The sequence below is a fragment of the Ictidomys tridecemlineatus genome, chromosome 11, assembly GCF_052094955.1.
Source record: "Ictidomys tridecemlineatus isolate mIctTri1 chromosome 11, mIctTri1.hap1, whole genome shotgun sequence".
NCBI classification, from domain to species: Eukaryota; Metazoa; Chordata; class Mammalia; order Rodentia; family Sciuridae; genus Ictidomys; species Ictidomys tridecemlineatus.
The window spans coordinates 31217348-31232907 of NC_135487.1; the positions used below are offsets into that span (position 1 = coordinate 31217348).

The following is a 15560-nucleotide window of genomic DNA, read 5'->3' on the forward strand; positions in this document are numbered from 1 at the left end:
ATGAGAGATCATTCCTTGGGATGCATGAGATCACAAAGTAGGAGATAACCAGAGGAAATTGATGGTGGAGGGTTGAGAGCCCTGGGGGAGGGAACCACACCTTCCAAGTTCCATACTGTCAGAAGGAGTACAGCATGTACAAGGAATAAAAAGATTAGTTAGGCAGAAAGTCAGGGAGAAGGGCAGGGACTTGTGAATCACCCTGGGGTTCTGTTTTTTATTTTAAGAGTGCTAGAACTTTATTGAAATCTTGAAATATTTAAACCTAGGACTAATGTCCTAAGACTTGAATGGATCATTCTAGCTCCAACGTGGAGAACAACGTGTATATGTATATATACACACTCACTTGATAATCTTCCTAGAATAAATGGAACATTTGATTATCAAAGTATTGCTTTTGAGATTCAGAAATTCCTGTATCATACTTTTGTATATTGCCTGTGGTCCATTTAGTGTTTTCTTTTCTAGAAATTCTTTAATATTTGTAGAATGTATCAAAGCAACTGATCCTACATTTTATAGTTTTATCTTTTCCCTGCATTCTGGGGAATATTTCAATTTTTATGAGAGGTCTATCTTTCCATTTACTGTTTCCAGTGTCCAACTTAATTTTATTGCACTTAATGCATTCTCCTTGTTTCCATCAATTATCTTCTATCATGCTGTGCTTTTGTCTTTTTGTAACTGATTGAAATCACACAACAATTATTTTAAAATATTTTTCTTGTCTGTTTTAAAGTAAAGACTTCTCCTCTGAGTCTTCAGGATATTGGGCTGCTCTCATGAGCTGCAGACATACATGTAGCGATGGTCTTGGAGTGATGGAAGGGTGAAACTGAGTGACGGAGTTTGTAATGGTGATGGGGATGATGATAATACTGATGATGATGCTGGTGAGGTGATGAGTTGGGAATGATATTGAGCATGACAAAGCAATATGGAAAGAGTCTTATCCACATCCCAGCTATGCCAGGGCAGAGGAAGACACTGCAGGCAGGCCAAACAAAGTGCCATCAACAGCATGGTAAATATATGATTTATTAGGAAAGCTTCCAAAGGATCAGAGACTGCTATAAAAAGAGTTCAGTGGTGACAGGCTGATAACACCTCTGCTCTCATAGTACCTTGCCAAGCAGTGCCTCTCTCCCTCACGGTGTTTTGTCCAGTAGCAGCCAGCTGGACGAGAGACATGTATCCTTTCCACAGTGCCCTCAGAGAAGGGTTTTATATCTTAGGCTGCTGAAGCAGTGACACCATCAGCATGAGCTTGCTTAGTTTGCTTGTATGCCGGCTCTCAAGGAGCATCTGTTTTGGCATATACAAGAAAGTGGCTTGAGTTAGTTCCCAGTATGAAAAGAAGGAAGACGGTGTCCTTCAGGGTAGTACATATCTGGATTTTTCAGCCCAGGTTTGCTCTCATTGGTCCCTTAACTTGGCTAAGTTTTCAGGAACAGAAAAGGTACATTCAGGGACATGATGTCTTACTCTCCCCTTTGCTTTAGGGATAAAACAGAAAGGATGATAGATTTAGGATAATATTGGGTGAAAGTGATGTAATACTGATTGGGATAATATTGATGAGGTTATGATGATGACAGGGTATTGTGATGGTATCTTGGGTTTGTGCTTAGTAGCTAGTGTGCACACTTGGGATCCACTTAGGGAAAAGTTAAAACAAATTTCTTCAGGTGCCTCTGAGGGACACTGAGTCTCTTTGACCTTTTAGCTGCTAGTGTTGGCCCAGCTGCCTAATAAGCTAAGTTCTTAATGATGTTCCTTCCATTTTCTTAAGCACTGAACTTAACAAGCCTCCCAGGAATTCTCACTTCAGAGCTACTCAACTGTGGCTTAATTGGGCCCCAGCCAGGAAGGGCTCCAGGGGCAGAGAGACTCAGGAGCGGCCTCCAGAAACTGGGGAATAAACATGGAGATTCATAGCAGGAGGGGGAAAGAGGAGGAGTGGAGACTTTCAAGACATTATATTTAGCTCAGTTGGGATTAGAAGGGAGCTGCTCTCTGCATGATTGACAGTTCTTCTGTCCTCCTGGGAAGTGTCAATCTAGAAGGGAGAGTCTCAGTGGCTCAGGATCTAAGTACTATCATTGCACCCGTCAAGCCACACCTAGGATCCCTGAATTCAGAAGCCCTGTGCTGCTGCCTGAGGAGCTAGGCTTGACATGCAAGATGGGCACTGAAGAGCAGAGCTATTATAAGCCTTAAAGGTTGTCTCTGCTAGTTCTTAAGTGGCTGCTCAAGGACCAGTGATAACCTGGCTGTATCAGAAACTACTGACATTGTCATTATTTTTAATTCCTTTTAGTTTTTCTCTAACTGTACCAGCAAGCATCCATACATCACAGATAAATGAAAGTTACCTTTGATCCTGTCTTTAATACTAGTACCCAAACCTGAGGTTAAGTCTACTTTAAAACTTTTTAGAAATATGCTTTAAGGTTGCATTTTTGTGAATATACAGAAATATGCTTTTCTTCTGTTTTTACCTATGGTAAAAAGGCATATAATCACATTGTAACACAGCAAAAAAATAATTTAGATTTTATACTTTGTGCAACTAGATCAAAAGTACATTTACTTTTCTTTCTTTCTTTCTTTCTTTTTTGGTACCAGGGATTAAACTCAGGGGCACTTAACCAGTGAGCCACATCCCCAGTTCTTTTTTATATTATATTTAGAGACAAGGTCTTGCTGAGTTACTTAGTGCCTCATTTTTGCTGAGGCTGGCTTTAAATATACAATCCTCCTGCCTCAGCCTCCCGAGCCACTGGGATTACAGGCATGCACCATTGTGCCTGGCAGTTATAGCTACTTTTAAGAGATACTTACAGAAACAGCAATATTCTGGGAAGGTATAGCTCTGTGGTAGGGCAGTTGACTGCACACAAAAAAATACTATTCCAGTTAAAGTCCCAAAGAGTGTCAATGATCCAAACCCTACATCTCAATCAAAACCAAGTATTAATAGTCCATGACAGGGTGAAGCCAAAACACATGTGGAACTCCTTGGAAGTGATGAGAATTTTATGATTACTGAATCAAGAGTGATCACTGACCATCAGGTCACCTTGATTATCTTTTCACTGTAACTGTAGTTTGGGAAGAGAAATATATGTTAAAAAATTAAACCAAACTATAATTAATGAACAATTTATATAGGCTAAGAAAAAAGACTGTGAATTTTCAAAATTGTGAAAAAAAGATCACTCCTTGACATATTTAGCTACTATGATATGTGAATTAACATCTTGAATTTGAATTTCATTGATTAAAATGAAGTTGAACATCTTCTCAAATAATTATTGGTTATACTAATTTTTATTTTTGTGCATTTTCTATTCATATACTTTTATATGTATATGAATGGAAAATGCTTTTTGATCTACTTTTACTATCAGTTTTTCATTTAAAATTGTTGTTCATATGTCCTTTATTTATTTATTTTTCCTCAGCATTGCTGGCATTACTTCATTTTTCTCATTGGTTTTACATTTTATTTTTTAAATTTTTTATTGATTTTTTAAAAAAATAAATGACAGCAGAATGCATTACATTTCTTATTACACATATAAAGCACAATTTTGCATATCTCTGTTTGTATAAAGTATGTTCACACCAATTCATGTCTTCATACATGTACTTTGGATAATGATGTCCATCATATTCCACCATTCTTGCTAATCCCCTGCTCTCTCCCTCCCTCTCCCACCCCTCTTCCCTATCTAGAGTTTATCTATTCCTCCCATGATCCACCCCTCCCTACCCCACTATGAGTCACTTTATATCAAAGAAAACAGTCGTCATTTGTTTTTTTGGGATTGGCTAACTTCACTTAGAATTATCTTCTCCAAGGCCATCCATTTACCTGCAAATGCCATGATTTTATTCTCTTTTATTGCTGAGTAATATTCCATTGTGTATATATGCCACATTTTTTTCATCCATTCATCTACTGAAGGGCATCTAGGTTGATTCCACAGTTTAGCTATTGTGACTTGTGCTGCTATAAACATTGATGTGGCTGTGTCCCTGTAGTATGTTGTTTTTAAGTCCTTCGGGTATAGACCAAGGAGAGGGATAGCTGGGTCCAATGGTGGTTCCATTCCCAGTTTTCCAAGGAATCTCCATACTGCTTTCCATATTGGTTGCACCAATTTGCAGTTTCACCAGCAATGTATGAGTGTGCCTTTTTCCCAACATCCTCGCCAAAACTTATTGTTATTTGTCTTCATATATCTTTTATATATTATATAATTCTGAATCTTTATATACTGATCCTACCTATCTCTCTTTTGTATGTTATATAAGTTACAAATATTTCATCTTTGTAACATATCTTTGTTATAGATATTATCTTTCTTTTGAAAATTTTTTGCATTTTTGTTGGCAAATCTATTATTTTTTTCCTTATAGTTGTATACGTCCTTTAAGGAATGTAATCTACATCCTAAATCTATAAAAATATTCCATATATAGTCTTATATTTTCCATGCTTTGGTTCATGAATTTTTTTTTTTTTGTGATGTGAGGTAGGGATCTCTTTTTTATAAACAAAAAGGCTGATTATCCAAATACCATTTATTTAAAGGCTTTTGTTGCTGCTCTTTGTTTTTTGGTATTGGAGATTGAACCCAGGAGCATTCTACCTCTGTGCTATGTTCCCAACCTTTTTTTTTTTTTAACTTTTAAAATTTGAGTTAGGTCTTATTAGGTCTAGGCTGAGTCTGGCCTCAGACTTGCAATCCTCCTTTCTCAGCTTCTAGAATAGCTGGGATTATAGGTATGGGCCACCATGCCCGGCTGAATAGGATGTTCTTCACACAACTGATTTAAAATTCCACCATTACCATTTAGGAACCTATGTAAACTAATTGAGCACAGAAAAAAAAAAAACCCTCAAGCTTTCTATCTCACTTGTTTCTAGAGGAAAACTTCTGGCAGTGGTTCTCAATGTGGAGTGAATTTGCCCTTCAGGGAACATTTGCCACTGTCTGGAGACCTCTTGCAATGGTCACATCTGAGGGCACCAGTGTTACTAGCTTCCAAAGGTAGAGGGCAGGACTGCTGCTATAATTCACAGGACACGTCCTGCCTCTCCAGCTCTCAGAAAGAATTACCCTGACCAAGCTGGGTATGGTGGTGCACACCTGTAATCCCAGTGGCTGGGGAGACTGAGGCAGCAGGATCATGAGTTCAAAGTGAGGCACTAAGCAACTCAGTGAGACCCTGTTTCTAAATAAAATACAAAATAGGGCTGGGGATGTAACTCAGTGGCCAAGTGCCCCTGAGTTGAATCCTCAGTATGGAAAAAAGAAAGAAAGAAAGAAAGAAAGAAAGAAAGAAAGGAAGGAAGGAAGGAAGGAAGGAAGGAAGGAAGGAAGGAAGGAAGGAAGGAAGAGAGAAATAATTACCCTGTTCAAAATGTCAGCAGTGTTGAGACTGAGAAGCCCTGTTTTACAGTATTGTTTCCTTTTGTCCTTAACACTTTTTTTGTTGTTGTTTTTTAGGGAGATTGTTTTTGCTTTTTGGTACTTTCATGCTTAGTAACAGTGGTTTGGATGTTTAATATGCCTAAGTATAACCAGTGGGAAAAATTGAACGTAGACCTAAACATGATCTGCAGGATTGTGTGATGGAGTAAGAGTATAGACAGTGGAGCTAGGCTGCAGGGTGTGCATTTCCACTCTGCACACTCTTTGTTATGTGACTTGAACAAGTAAAAGTGACCTTTCTGTGTTTCGGTTTAGTAGATTAAAGAATTTGAACTTCACTGACTTGTTATGAAGGTGAACTGAGAATATACATGGGACTCTTATGATCATTTTTGGCACATATATGTAAAATTTAAATGGTAGTGATATTAATTACATGTTGGAGAGAGAGAGAGAGAGTGTGTGTGTTGGTGTGTGTGTGTGTGTATGTGTGTGTGCATGCTTGTTTTTTTTTCTTTTTAAAACATTTATATTTTAGTTGTAGCTGGACACAATACCTGTATTTTATTTATTTATTTTTATGTGGTGCTGAGGCAAGCACTCTACCACTGAGCCCCAGCCTCAGCCCAGCACGCTTGTTTTTTTAACACAGTGTTATTATTATTTTTTAAAATAAACTCATCAATGAGTTTTTCCCTTCTTTTTTTGAGAGAAAGATAATTTTTTAATATTTATTTTTTAGTTTTCGGCGGACACAACATCTTTGTTTGTATGTGGTGCTGAGGATCGAACCCTGGCCGCACGCATGCCAGGCGAGCGCGCTACCACTTGAGCCACATCCCCAGCCCCAACATATTATTATTATTGAGAGAAGGTGGACACTTGGAGCAATGGTTTGGAACAGCTGTAACTATCCCTGTGCAAATAGAGGTTCAATCTGATCAAATAGGTGATCAGATTTCCTCTGTGGGTTGTCTCTTGGCTTAATGATCACTACACATTTTTTCTCTTGCCTAATTTTCCTTCCATGTCCTTGGCTTTGTCCAGATGCTTTGCCATTTTATCTGTCTTATAATTTTCCTGCTGCAGCTCAGGTCTGTCATGGAATAAGTCACCCTCATCTCTTCTAGACCTGAGTTGGCTCAGTTACTTTCCAGATCCCATAGTTTCTTTTCTTAAATTACACTTCTTTTCATTGTGCATCATTTTCTAGTATATTCCTAAGAAAAAGAATATGAGAGGTAGACTTTTTATCTCCACACATTTCTGAAATGGCCTCAATTTGGTTGCTAAAATTTTCCCCTTAAAATGTTGAAGGTTCTGGGTCTTTGTGCTGATGCTTCTTGTATTGCTGATGAGGAATCTGGTGTGTCTCATTCTTATTCTTCTCTCTGGAAGATTTTTTTTTCCTCCTGAATATCTTAAACTTCACGATGACATGCCTTGGTGTGGGTCTGTGTTCCCTCTTTAACTAGGATGTTTAGAAGGATTCAAGTTCTTTCCTGTTGGAGAAATGCCACTTTCTTTGCTCTGATTCTGGAATTTTTCAGAGGATGAACATCTGCTAAGTTCATATTTTGGTCCTACTTTGGGAGAAACATTAATTTTTTTCTAATCATTTTATTGAATATCTAACTTATTTCATTTTATCCCCCATGAACTATTCTCTAATTGTTGTCTTACATCATTTTAGTCTTCTGTAGATGTAATAAACTATCTGAATTAGAGTTCTTTCAGATCATTTCTCTTCATTCTTCATTATAGCCTCAGTTATTTTTGAAAGAATGTTTTCTTCTGTTTCCCTCATTGTTTCCTCAGCTGCTCCCTTCCCCATGCCTTTTAATTTTGTTTTTGATACTGGGAATTGAACCCAGGGTACTAACCACTAAGTCACACCCCAGCCCTAAGAACTGTATTTTTTTTTAAGAAGAAAAAATTATTTTCACATTTTTCTTTTTTCTTCTAGCACTTATTGGACATAAGGACATGTCTGGTTACCCAAGACACGGAGTTTCCAGAATAAAATGAATGTAGTTTTTGTAAACCAACTTCAACTAATGAAATTCTGATCACACAAGTCATGCTTTTGGAAGACTCTTTTTTGTGCTCCTCCCTTCCCCAGTGATCTGCGTTGGCTGCTGCAGTCGTACAAAGGCAAGGCCCTCTCGGCACACAGAGTGGCCAAGGAAGGATCTAACTTGGTGGGCATAAGCCATTATGTCTCCAGAATCGATGTTCAGCATTTGGCGCTGTGGTGGCAGCAAACTTCTTTTCATTTGCCTAGTATCTCTTTAGGTACCGCTGCAGACTCTGGCTTATGACAGATTCAAGATGGATTCCAAGATCACTGGCTCTTGTGTCTGTAAGGACCCTCTGACTTCCATAGTTAGATTTCCTCCTTCTCTGGCATTTCCATGTGAGCTCTAACAGGAGGAGAGGGGATTGTATCCCTCATGCCTTTCACCCTCTCCTCAGGGACATACAGCACCTTAGGGTACAGGAGCCAGGTTTTTGTTCACATAAAGTCTAACCAGAACTTTGCACACCCTGCAGAGGTCCATGACCCAGGTGACAATGCAGTGGAGGTGGGTGAGGGGTGAGGGTGCTGGCTACAAAGGCTGCCCATACGCTAAGCTGGCTGAGGCAGGGGTCTTGGAACTCACCAGAGAGATGTTCCAGGCTGAAGCTTGGCTTGCCCTTGCCCTGCATTTCTTGGGTTCCCAGGTCAGGCTACTGGGCATTCAGAACCTGGCCATTCTGAACTGCATGGGGAGTAGGGGCGCCATCCCAGAATGCGAGTCATCAATGGCTCAGTCTGGTTTTGGATGACTGGATTGTGAGCCGGGGACAAGAGAACAGGGGGGAGGGAGGGAAAGGGAGGAGGCAGGGGATCAGCAAGGATGGTGGAATGTAATGGACATCATTATCCAAAGTACATCAGACTCAAGTTAGGCGTCAACCTACTTTATATACAAACAGAGATATAAAAAATTGTGTTATATATGTGTAATAAAAATTGTAATGCAAAAAAAACAAGTACATGTATAAAGACTTAAATTGGAATGAACATACTTTATACAAATATATGAAAAATTGTGTTTTATATGTGTAATAAGAATTGTAATGCATTCCTCTGTCGTATATTTAAAAAGAATAAAATCAATTTTTTAAAAAAAGAAGCTAAAAAAAAAAGAGAACAGGGAAACTAGAAGGAAGGGCTGGGAGGAGGAGTAGGGGCCATGATGGAGGAGTAGCAGGAAAGAGGAGCAAGATGAATAGGCTGGTGAGTGGGTGGTCCAGAAGGAAGAGAGGAAGAGCTGGGCATGGAGATATTTAAGGTGGGGTAGTAGGAACTGGCACCACTAGCTAGAGGAGGGAACCAGGTAGGGCAGAAGACAGAGAGGGAGGCGTTGCGCTGGACAGTAGATGGAGGGAAGAAAAATGGAGTAGTCAGGGGAGGAAGGCAGGTTGGAGGAGGAGCTGTTGGAGGAACAGAGGGAGGAGGAGGCTGGGGTCGAGGTGGGGGAAATTTGAGGGCGCTTCCTTGTCATCATTTCAAACACTTCTGGCTTCTCAGCTTGTCACAGTTATGGTGAGCAAGTGATCTCATGCCAGAGCTGCTCCAGCAGTTATACCACACATGGGGGCCCACATCACCCCAGGACTGCATGCCCATTGTGATGCCACCAACCCTGCACTTTGGCTAGTGAGTGGGTCTCACCAAGGGGCAGTGGTCCCAGTGCCTTGGTCTAAGAGTGAGCATAGGAAACAACCAAGAGAAGAAATGGAGCTGTGATATTAGTGATATTAGTGATATTAGTCCCCGTTCTTGAGATAATGTGCAGTTTTGACACTCAATGTGCAAATATCAATGAAAGTGTAGGACAGAGCTAAGAGCTTGTGGCCTTGGAGAAAAGTCCTGAAGCAAGAATTGGGAAAGTGGAATAAGTCAGTAGCCCAGTTTATTTAACTTGCCACATTTTCCAAAGCTCTTTATTTCTTAGTTGGGGCAGGGGGTGTACCAGGGTTTGAACTCAGGGGCACTCAACCACTGAGCCACATCCCCAGCCCTATTTTGTATTTAGAGACAGGGTCTCACTGAGTTGCTTAGAGCCTCACCGTTGCTGAGGCTGGCTTTGAACTTGCAATCCTTTGCCTCAACTTCCTGAGCGCTGGGGTTCCAGGCACCACATGGGGCTTCCAAAGCTCTTTCACGTCATTATATCTTTGCATGAACAAGAGGTTATCAGCGAAGGTTTTATGTCAGCTTCCTTTGTATTTCAAGTAGAGTCTTCTCTTCCTCTCTAACTCTAAAGTTAAGATGGGGATGTATTGTATAGGCTCTACTTGCTCCTTCCAATTAATTTCAATTCCTCTCTTCCTATTAGAAATCTCTTGCTTTTTACAAGTTTCTGTATCCACCACCATTTTTCTGACACTGTCACCTCCCTATCTCCCGGATATGCTTTGTTTTTTTTCAATAATTGTGTATTTACATTCTTCACAGGGATGGGATCCTTTTATGTCTGCCTTTTCCTCTGTACCATACTTGACCCTACACTTGGCATATGGTAGGAACTCAAAAGACATGTTTAATGAATGCCTTTATGGACATTTTTTGCCCTAATAAAAATGTCGTAACTTTTTTTAATTTTAAAATTCTTTAATTTCAATTTTTTCTTTTTTATTAAATTATTTATTTATTCTAATTTGTTATATATGATGGCAGAATGCAATTCATTTCATACTACATATATAGGGCAAAATTTTTCAAGTCACCTATTGTACACAAAGTATTTTCACACCATTTGTATCTTCATACATGTACTTAGGGTAATGATGTCTAACTCATTCCACCATCATTCCTACCCCCTTGTCCCTTATGAGACAGTATCCTCATATCAAAATATTTGGCCTTTGGTTTTTGGGGACTGGCTTATTTCACCTAGCATTATATTTTCCAACTCCATGCACTTACCTGCAAATGCCATGATTTTATTCTCTTTTAATGCTGAGTAATGTTCCATTGTGTATATATACCAGAGTTTCCCTATCCATTCATCTATTGAAGGGCACCTGGGTTGGTTCCACAATTTAGCTATATAAAGCACTCAAAAACCTCAACACCAAAAAAAAAATAACTCTATCAATAAATGGGCCAAGGAACAGAACAGTCACTTCTCAGAAGAGGATATACAATCAATTAATAAACATGAAAAAAGTTCAACATCTCTAGCAATTAGAAAAATGCAAATCAAAACTACTCTAAGATTTCATCTCACCCCAGTCAGAATGGCAGCCATCAAGAATACAAACAACAATAAGTATTGGCGAGGAGGTAGGAAATAAGGCACACTTATACATTGCTGGTGGGACTGCAAATTGATACAAACAATATAGAAAGCAGTATGGAGATTCCTTGGAAAACTGGAATGGAACCACCATTTTGCCCATCTATCTCACAACTCTGTTTATACCCAAAGGACTTAAAAACATCATACTACAGGGATACAACCATATCAATGTTCTCAGCAGCACAATTCAAAAAGTTTCATAACTTTTTAAAGTTTTTAAAAATTCTTTTTAGATACACATGACAGTAAGAACATATTTTTACATACATGAAGTATAGCTTATTTGAATTAGGATCCTATTCTTGTGGTGGACATGGTGTGGAGTTACATGTATTCATATTCGAATATAGGAAAGTTATATCCAATTCATTCTACTGTCTTTCCTATTCCCACACCTCCTTCCCTTCATTCCCCTTTGTCTAACCCAATGAAGTTCTATTCCCTACCCCTCATTGTGTGTTAGCATCCTCATATCAGAGAGAACATTGGTTCTTTGGTTTTTAGGGATTGGCTTATTTCACTTAGCATGATAGTCTCCAGTTCCATACATTTACCAGCAAATGATATAATTTTATTTTTCTTTATGGCTGAGAATTATTCCCTTGTGTATATATAAACTACATTTTTAATCCATTCATCTGTTGAAGGGCATCTTGGTTGGTTCCATATCTTAGCTATTTTGCATTGAGCTGCTATGAACATTGATGTGGCTGTATCACTGTAGTACGCTGATTTCAAGTTCTTTGGGTATATATCGAGGAGTGAGATAAGTGGGTCAAATGGTTATAACCCAGGTCTCTTAACTTCGGAGGCTATATTCTTAACCATGAGTAGGACAAGTTTCCTCAGTTTTCTTCTTTAAAAAATTCTCCGCTATTCATATGCATTTACTTTTCCATATGAATCTTATTGATAATGTTAATTACTTAGATTTATTTAGAAACATGAACATCTGTAAAATAATGGATTTTACCATTGAAAAATAAGTGATGTTTCCATTTATTGAGATTGTCCTTTATGTCTCATAGGTTTATTTTCTTTTTTATATATTTTTAAATTTGTTCTTATTAGTTCTACAAGATAGTAGCATGTATTTTGACCCATTGTACATATATGGAGTATAACTTCTCATTCTGCTGGTTGTACATGATGTAGAATTAAGTCTATGCTCTTATTTCAATCTTCTCCCAACCCCTTTCATTTTATGTAGGAAATGAGCTGGATTTTTCAGAGTCTGGAGTTCGCTAATCATTTTCAAGATTTACTCAAACCTGTTTCTCTGTTGTGTTGCTTTTAAACATGAACTGATTATTGATCTAGAGGCTTTGTGGGTTCTAGTTTTTTGAGTGGCCATGTTTAATTTTGTGGTCAACTCAGAAGTCTGGTGGTTTTGATGTTAGCATCATTGGTGCCCCAATCCTCCATCAATGTGCTTTACCAGATGCATGTAATAATCATTAGTTAAAGTTTATTATTTAAATCCTCATTTTCTATGAAAACTTAACACTTGTCTCAAGGTCTTAATCTTGAGTCCATCATCCTGAATGACTTCAATGTCTGAGGGGATGACCTGATTCAAGACCCAGCCCTTCCCTTCCTTCATCTCTTCATCTTTGAAGTCCACTTCAGCCATCTATGCCCATACCTGGTACTTTTCATTACTTAGGAACAATCTCATTTCTGAAATTACTCCTTCAGACATTCTCTGATCACTACCTCCTGTCTAACTACATGTTCACTCAACTGCTTCCACTTCACGGGGCTTCCAACACTTTCTTTTTCTTTTTCTTTTTTTTTTTTTTTGTCTATCAATTTCCATTCCCCTGTAGCCTTTGATTCCCTCTTTATCTACTCTGGATCCTATCATTTCAAAACATCAGTTATTTTCTCACAATGTTCTAAATTCTGTCCGTATTATGTTTTTTTAATGTATTTGTTCTTTTTAAGATATTACATGTCAGTACAGTATATTTGAACATGTTTATAAAAACACTGAGTCTAGCTTATTATAATTAGGATCCCAGTCTTGTGGTTGTAGATGACGTGGTGTACTCATAAACAAACATAAAAAGTCTGTGTCAGATTCATTCCATTGTCTTTCCTATTCCTGTACTCCCTCCCTTCCCTTCATTCCCCTTTGTTTAATCCAATGAACTTCTATTCTTCCCCAACCCCTTGTTGTGTGTTAGCATCCACATATCAGAGGGAACATTCAGTCTTTGGTTTTTTTGGATTGGCTTATTTCACTTAGCATCATAGTCTCCAGATTCATCCATATCCTGGCAAATGTCATGAAGTCACTTTTTTTTGCATGGTTGAGTAAAACTTTATCACGCATATATGCCACATTTTCTTGATTTCATTGACAGGCATCTGGGCTGGTTCTACATCTTAGCTATTAGAAATTGAGCAGAGATAAACAGTGATGTGGCTTTGTCACATGCACATGTATGATGATATTAACTCCTTTGGATATATATTGAGGAGTGGGCTAGCTGGGTCATATGGTGATTCCATTCCTAGTTTTTTGAGGAATCTCCTTACTGCCTTCCAAAGTTATTGCACTATTTTGTAGTCTCACCAACAATGTACAAGTTGATTATTACTGTTTTTAATGACAGACTAGATACAATTGAAGAGAAAATTAGTAATCTAGAAATCAGGTCAAAGTGTGGTGTTCATTCCCTCACCCACAACCTATTTGTTGAAGACCAATTTGTGGGAAGCAGGGTGCTGTGTCCTGAGCAAACAGCAGTAAATCAGGCTGTCAGTGTTCCCACCTTGGTATCTAGCAGAGAACTAAGAAGTTGAGCCACACACCTTTATTATTATGTGAGAGGAGGCGCGGGATGCTTTGAAGGTGAACTCACTCTCAACTCTTTTGGACTCAAGAAAAGTGTTCTTTTAGAAACTTCAGTTTAAGCCAAGACCTGATGGATAAATAGGAATTAACAGTCTTTTGGGGTGGCATGGAGGGAGGGTAGGGTTTAGGGTAAGGAGAGAGCGTAGGGTATGTGGAAGGTTTGATGCAGAAAAGGCAATGACAGAAGTCCAATTCATGTGAAGTGAAAGGAAGAAGACAGACCAACCTGAGATGAGTCTGAGAAGGTCAGGGGGGTCAGATTGCACCAGCCCAACTTGTCTCCACCCAGCATATCTGAAATTCACTTCTCCTCTAGGGCCAGGAATCTTCTAAGACAACACTCCTGCCCTTGTATTCAGCTCACCTGATACCATGACTATGGTTTCCAGAGGATAGGGAAACTTTCTCATGATTCAGTAGTGGGGTATACCCCCAAACTCTTTCCCTTCATCTTAATTAAAGACTAATTGCTCGGTTATCTCTCCTTTGCTGAACACCAAGATTGTGGAATAAAAGGAGATGAAAGACCCGATGTGCCTGGAAGACATTTCACAGGATCCTGTTATATCAGCCAAATAGTGGGTGGTCTCCAAGGACCTGCACAGAGTTGTGATTAGAGGCTGAAGAGGAGTGAGCACTGGTGCGGCCAAGTCATGTGAGAAACTGTTTAGGGCCATGGCCAGCATGCACTTATGAGTAGTGTTTCTCTGTCCTTTTAGGCAAACTCATTCTGTGACCTTGCCCAGCCTGTCACCTTGAGGAAAGCCCTCTTCACGTCCTTGTTCCGGAGGCTGTAGATGATAGGGTTGAGAAAAGCAGAGATGACATTGTAGAACAGAGCCAGCTTCTTGTCCTCTTCTGGGGAGGCCTTAGAGCCAGGCTTCATGTACATGACCATGGCTGGCACACAGAACATGGTGACCACAGTGATATGAGAGGCACAAGTGGAGAAGGCCTTCAGCCTCCCCTGTGCTGAACGGATCTTCAGGATGGCGATGAAGATGTTGACATAAATGATGAGGATAAGGGACAGTGGGATCAGTATGACACTAAAACCAAGGATGAAGTCCACTCGGTCATTGAGTGAGGTATCTGCACAAGCCAGCTTTAAGACTGCAGGAACTTCACAGAAGAAGTGGTTAATCTTGTTGGGTCCACAGTAGGGCAGGCGCATGGCAAAGACGGTGTAGATAAGAGCAGAGATGACCCCCCAGAGTCCACAGAAAATGACCATTACCCCACATAGCCATGGGCTCATGATGACCTTGTACCGGAGTGGATGGCAGATGGCCACATACCTGTCAATAGACATCATGGCAAAGAGCCAGGACTCAGTGACACCTAATACCAAGAAAATGTACATCTGAGCCACACAGCTAGAAAAAGAGATGGTCTTCTCCTGGCTGGCCAGATGTGCCAACATCTGGGGCACAGTCGTGGTGGTATAGCCCAGGTCCAGCATGGAAAGGATGCCAATAAAGAAGTACATGGGGGTGTGAAGGTGGGAATCCAGGCAGACGAGGATGGTAATCAAGCCATTGCCCAGAATAATCAACAGGTAGATCATCAGAAAGATCCAGAAGAGCAGGGGTGTGGTTCTGGGATCCAGGGAGAAGCCCAGAAGAATGAATTCACTCACAAAGGACTGGTTGAGCTTTTGCATTGTCCTTTATCTCTCAATGAAAAAGAGAGGCACCAATTTAGACAGTGGACTGTCAAGGTATACACTAAGAGCTGGGGTTACTTAGGGGGTTAGGTAGTGGCTGGTGTCCAATTCTGATGGGACACCATAATCTCTAAGCTCTCCCTGGGCAAAGAGACAACCCACCTTACCTGCTTTTATCTTTTTTCACCACTCCCAGAAGATTTATGAAGAGGAGAGCTTCTTATTTG

The 15560-nt window shown here is 39.7% G+C and overlaps 1 protein-coding gene across 1 annotated transcript; it reads right to left on the bottom strand.

Moving 5' to 3' along the window:
• Positions 1–14382: 14382 nt before the first annotated feature.
• LOC101974889 (olfactory receptor 2A12-like) lies at positions 14383–15330 on the bottom strand. The gene has a single exon (XM_013362808.2). The coding sequence runs from the start codon at positions 15328–15330 to the stop codon at positions 14383–14385; it is 948 nt and encodes a 315-aa protein (XP_013218262.2).
• Positions 15331–15560: the final 230 nt, after the last annotated feature.

Excerpts from the sequence above, each read along its gene's own strand:
- LOC101974889 (XM_013362808.2), bottom strand. The coding sequence starts at position 15,330 with ATGCAAAAGCTCAACCAGTCCTTTGTGAGTGAATTCATTCTTCTGGGC.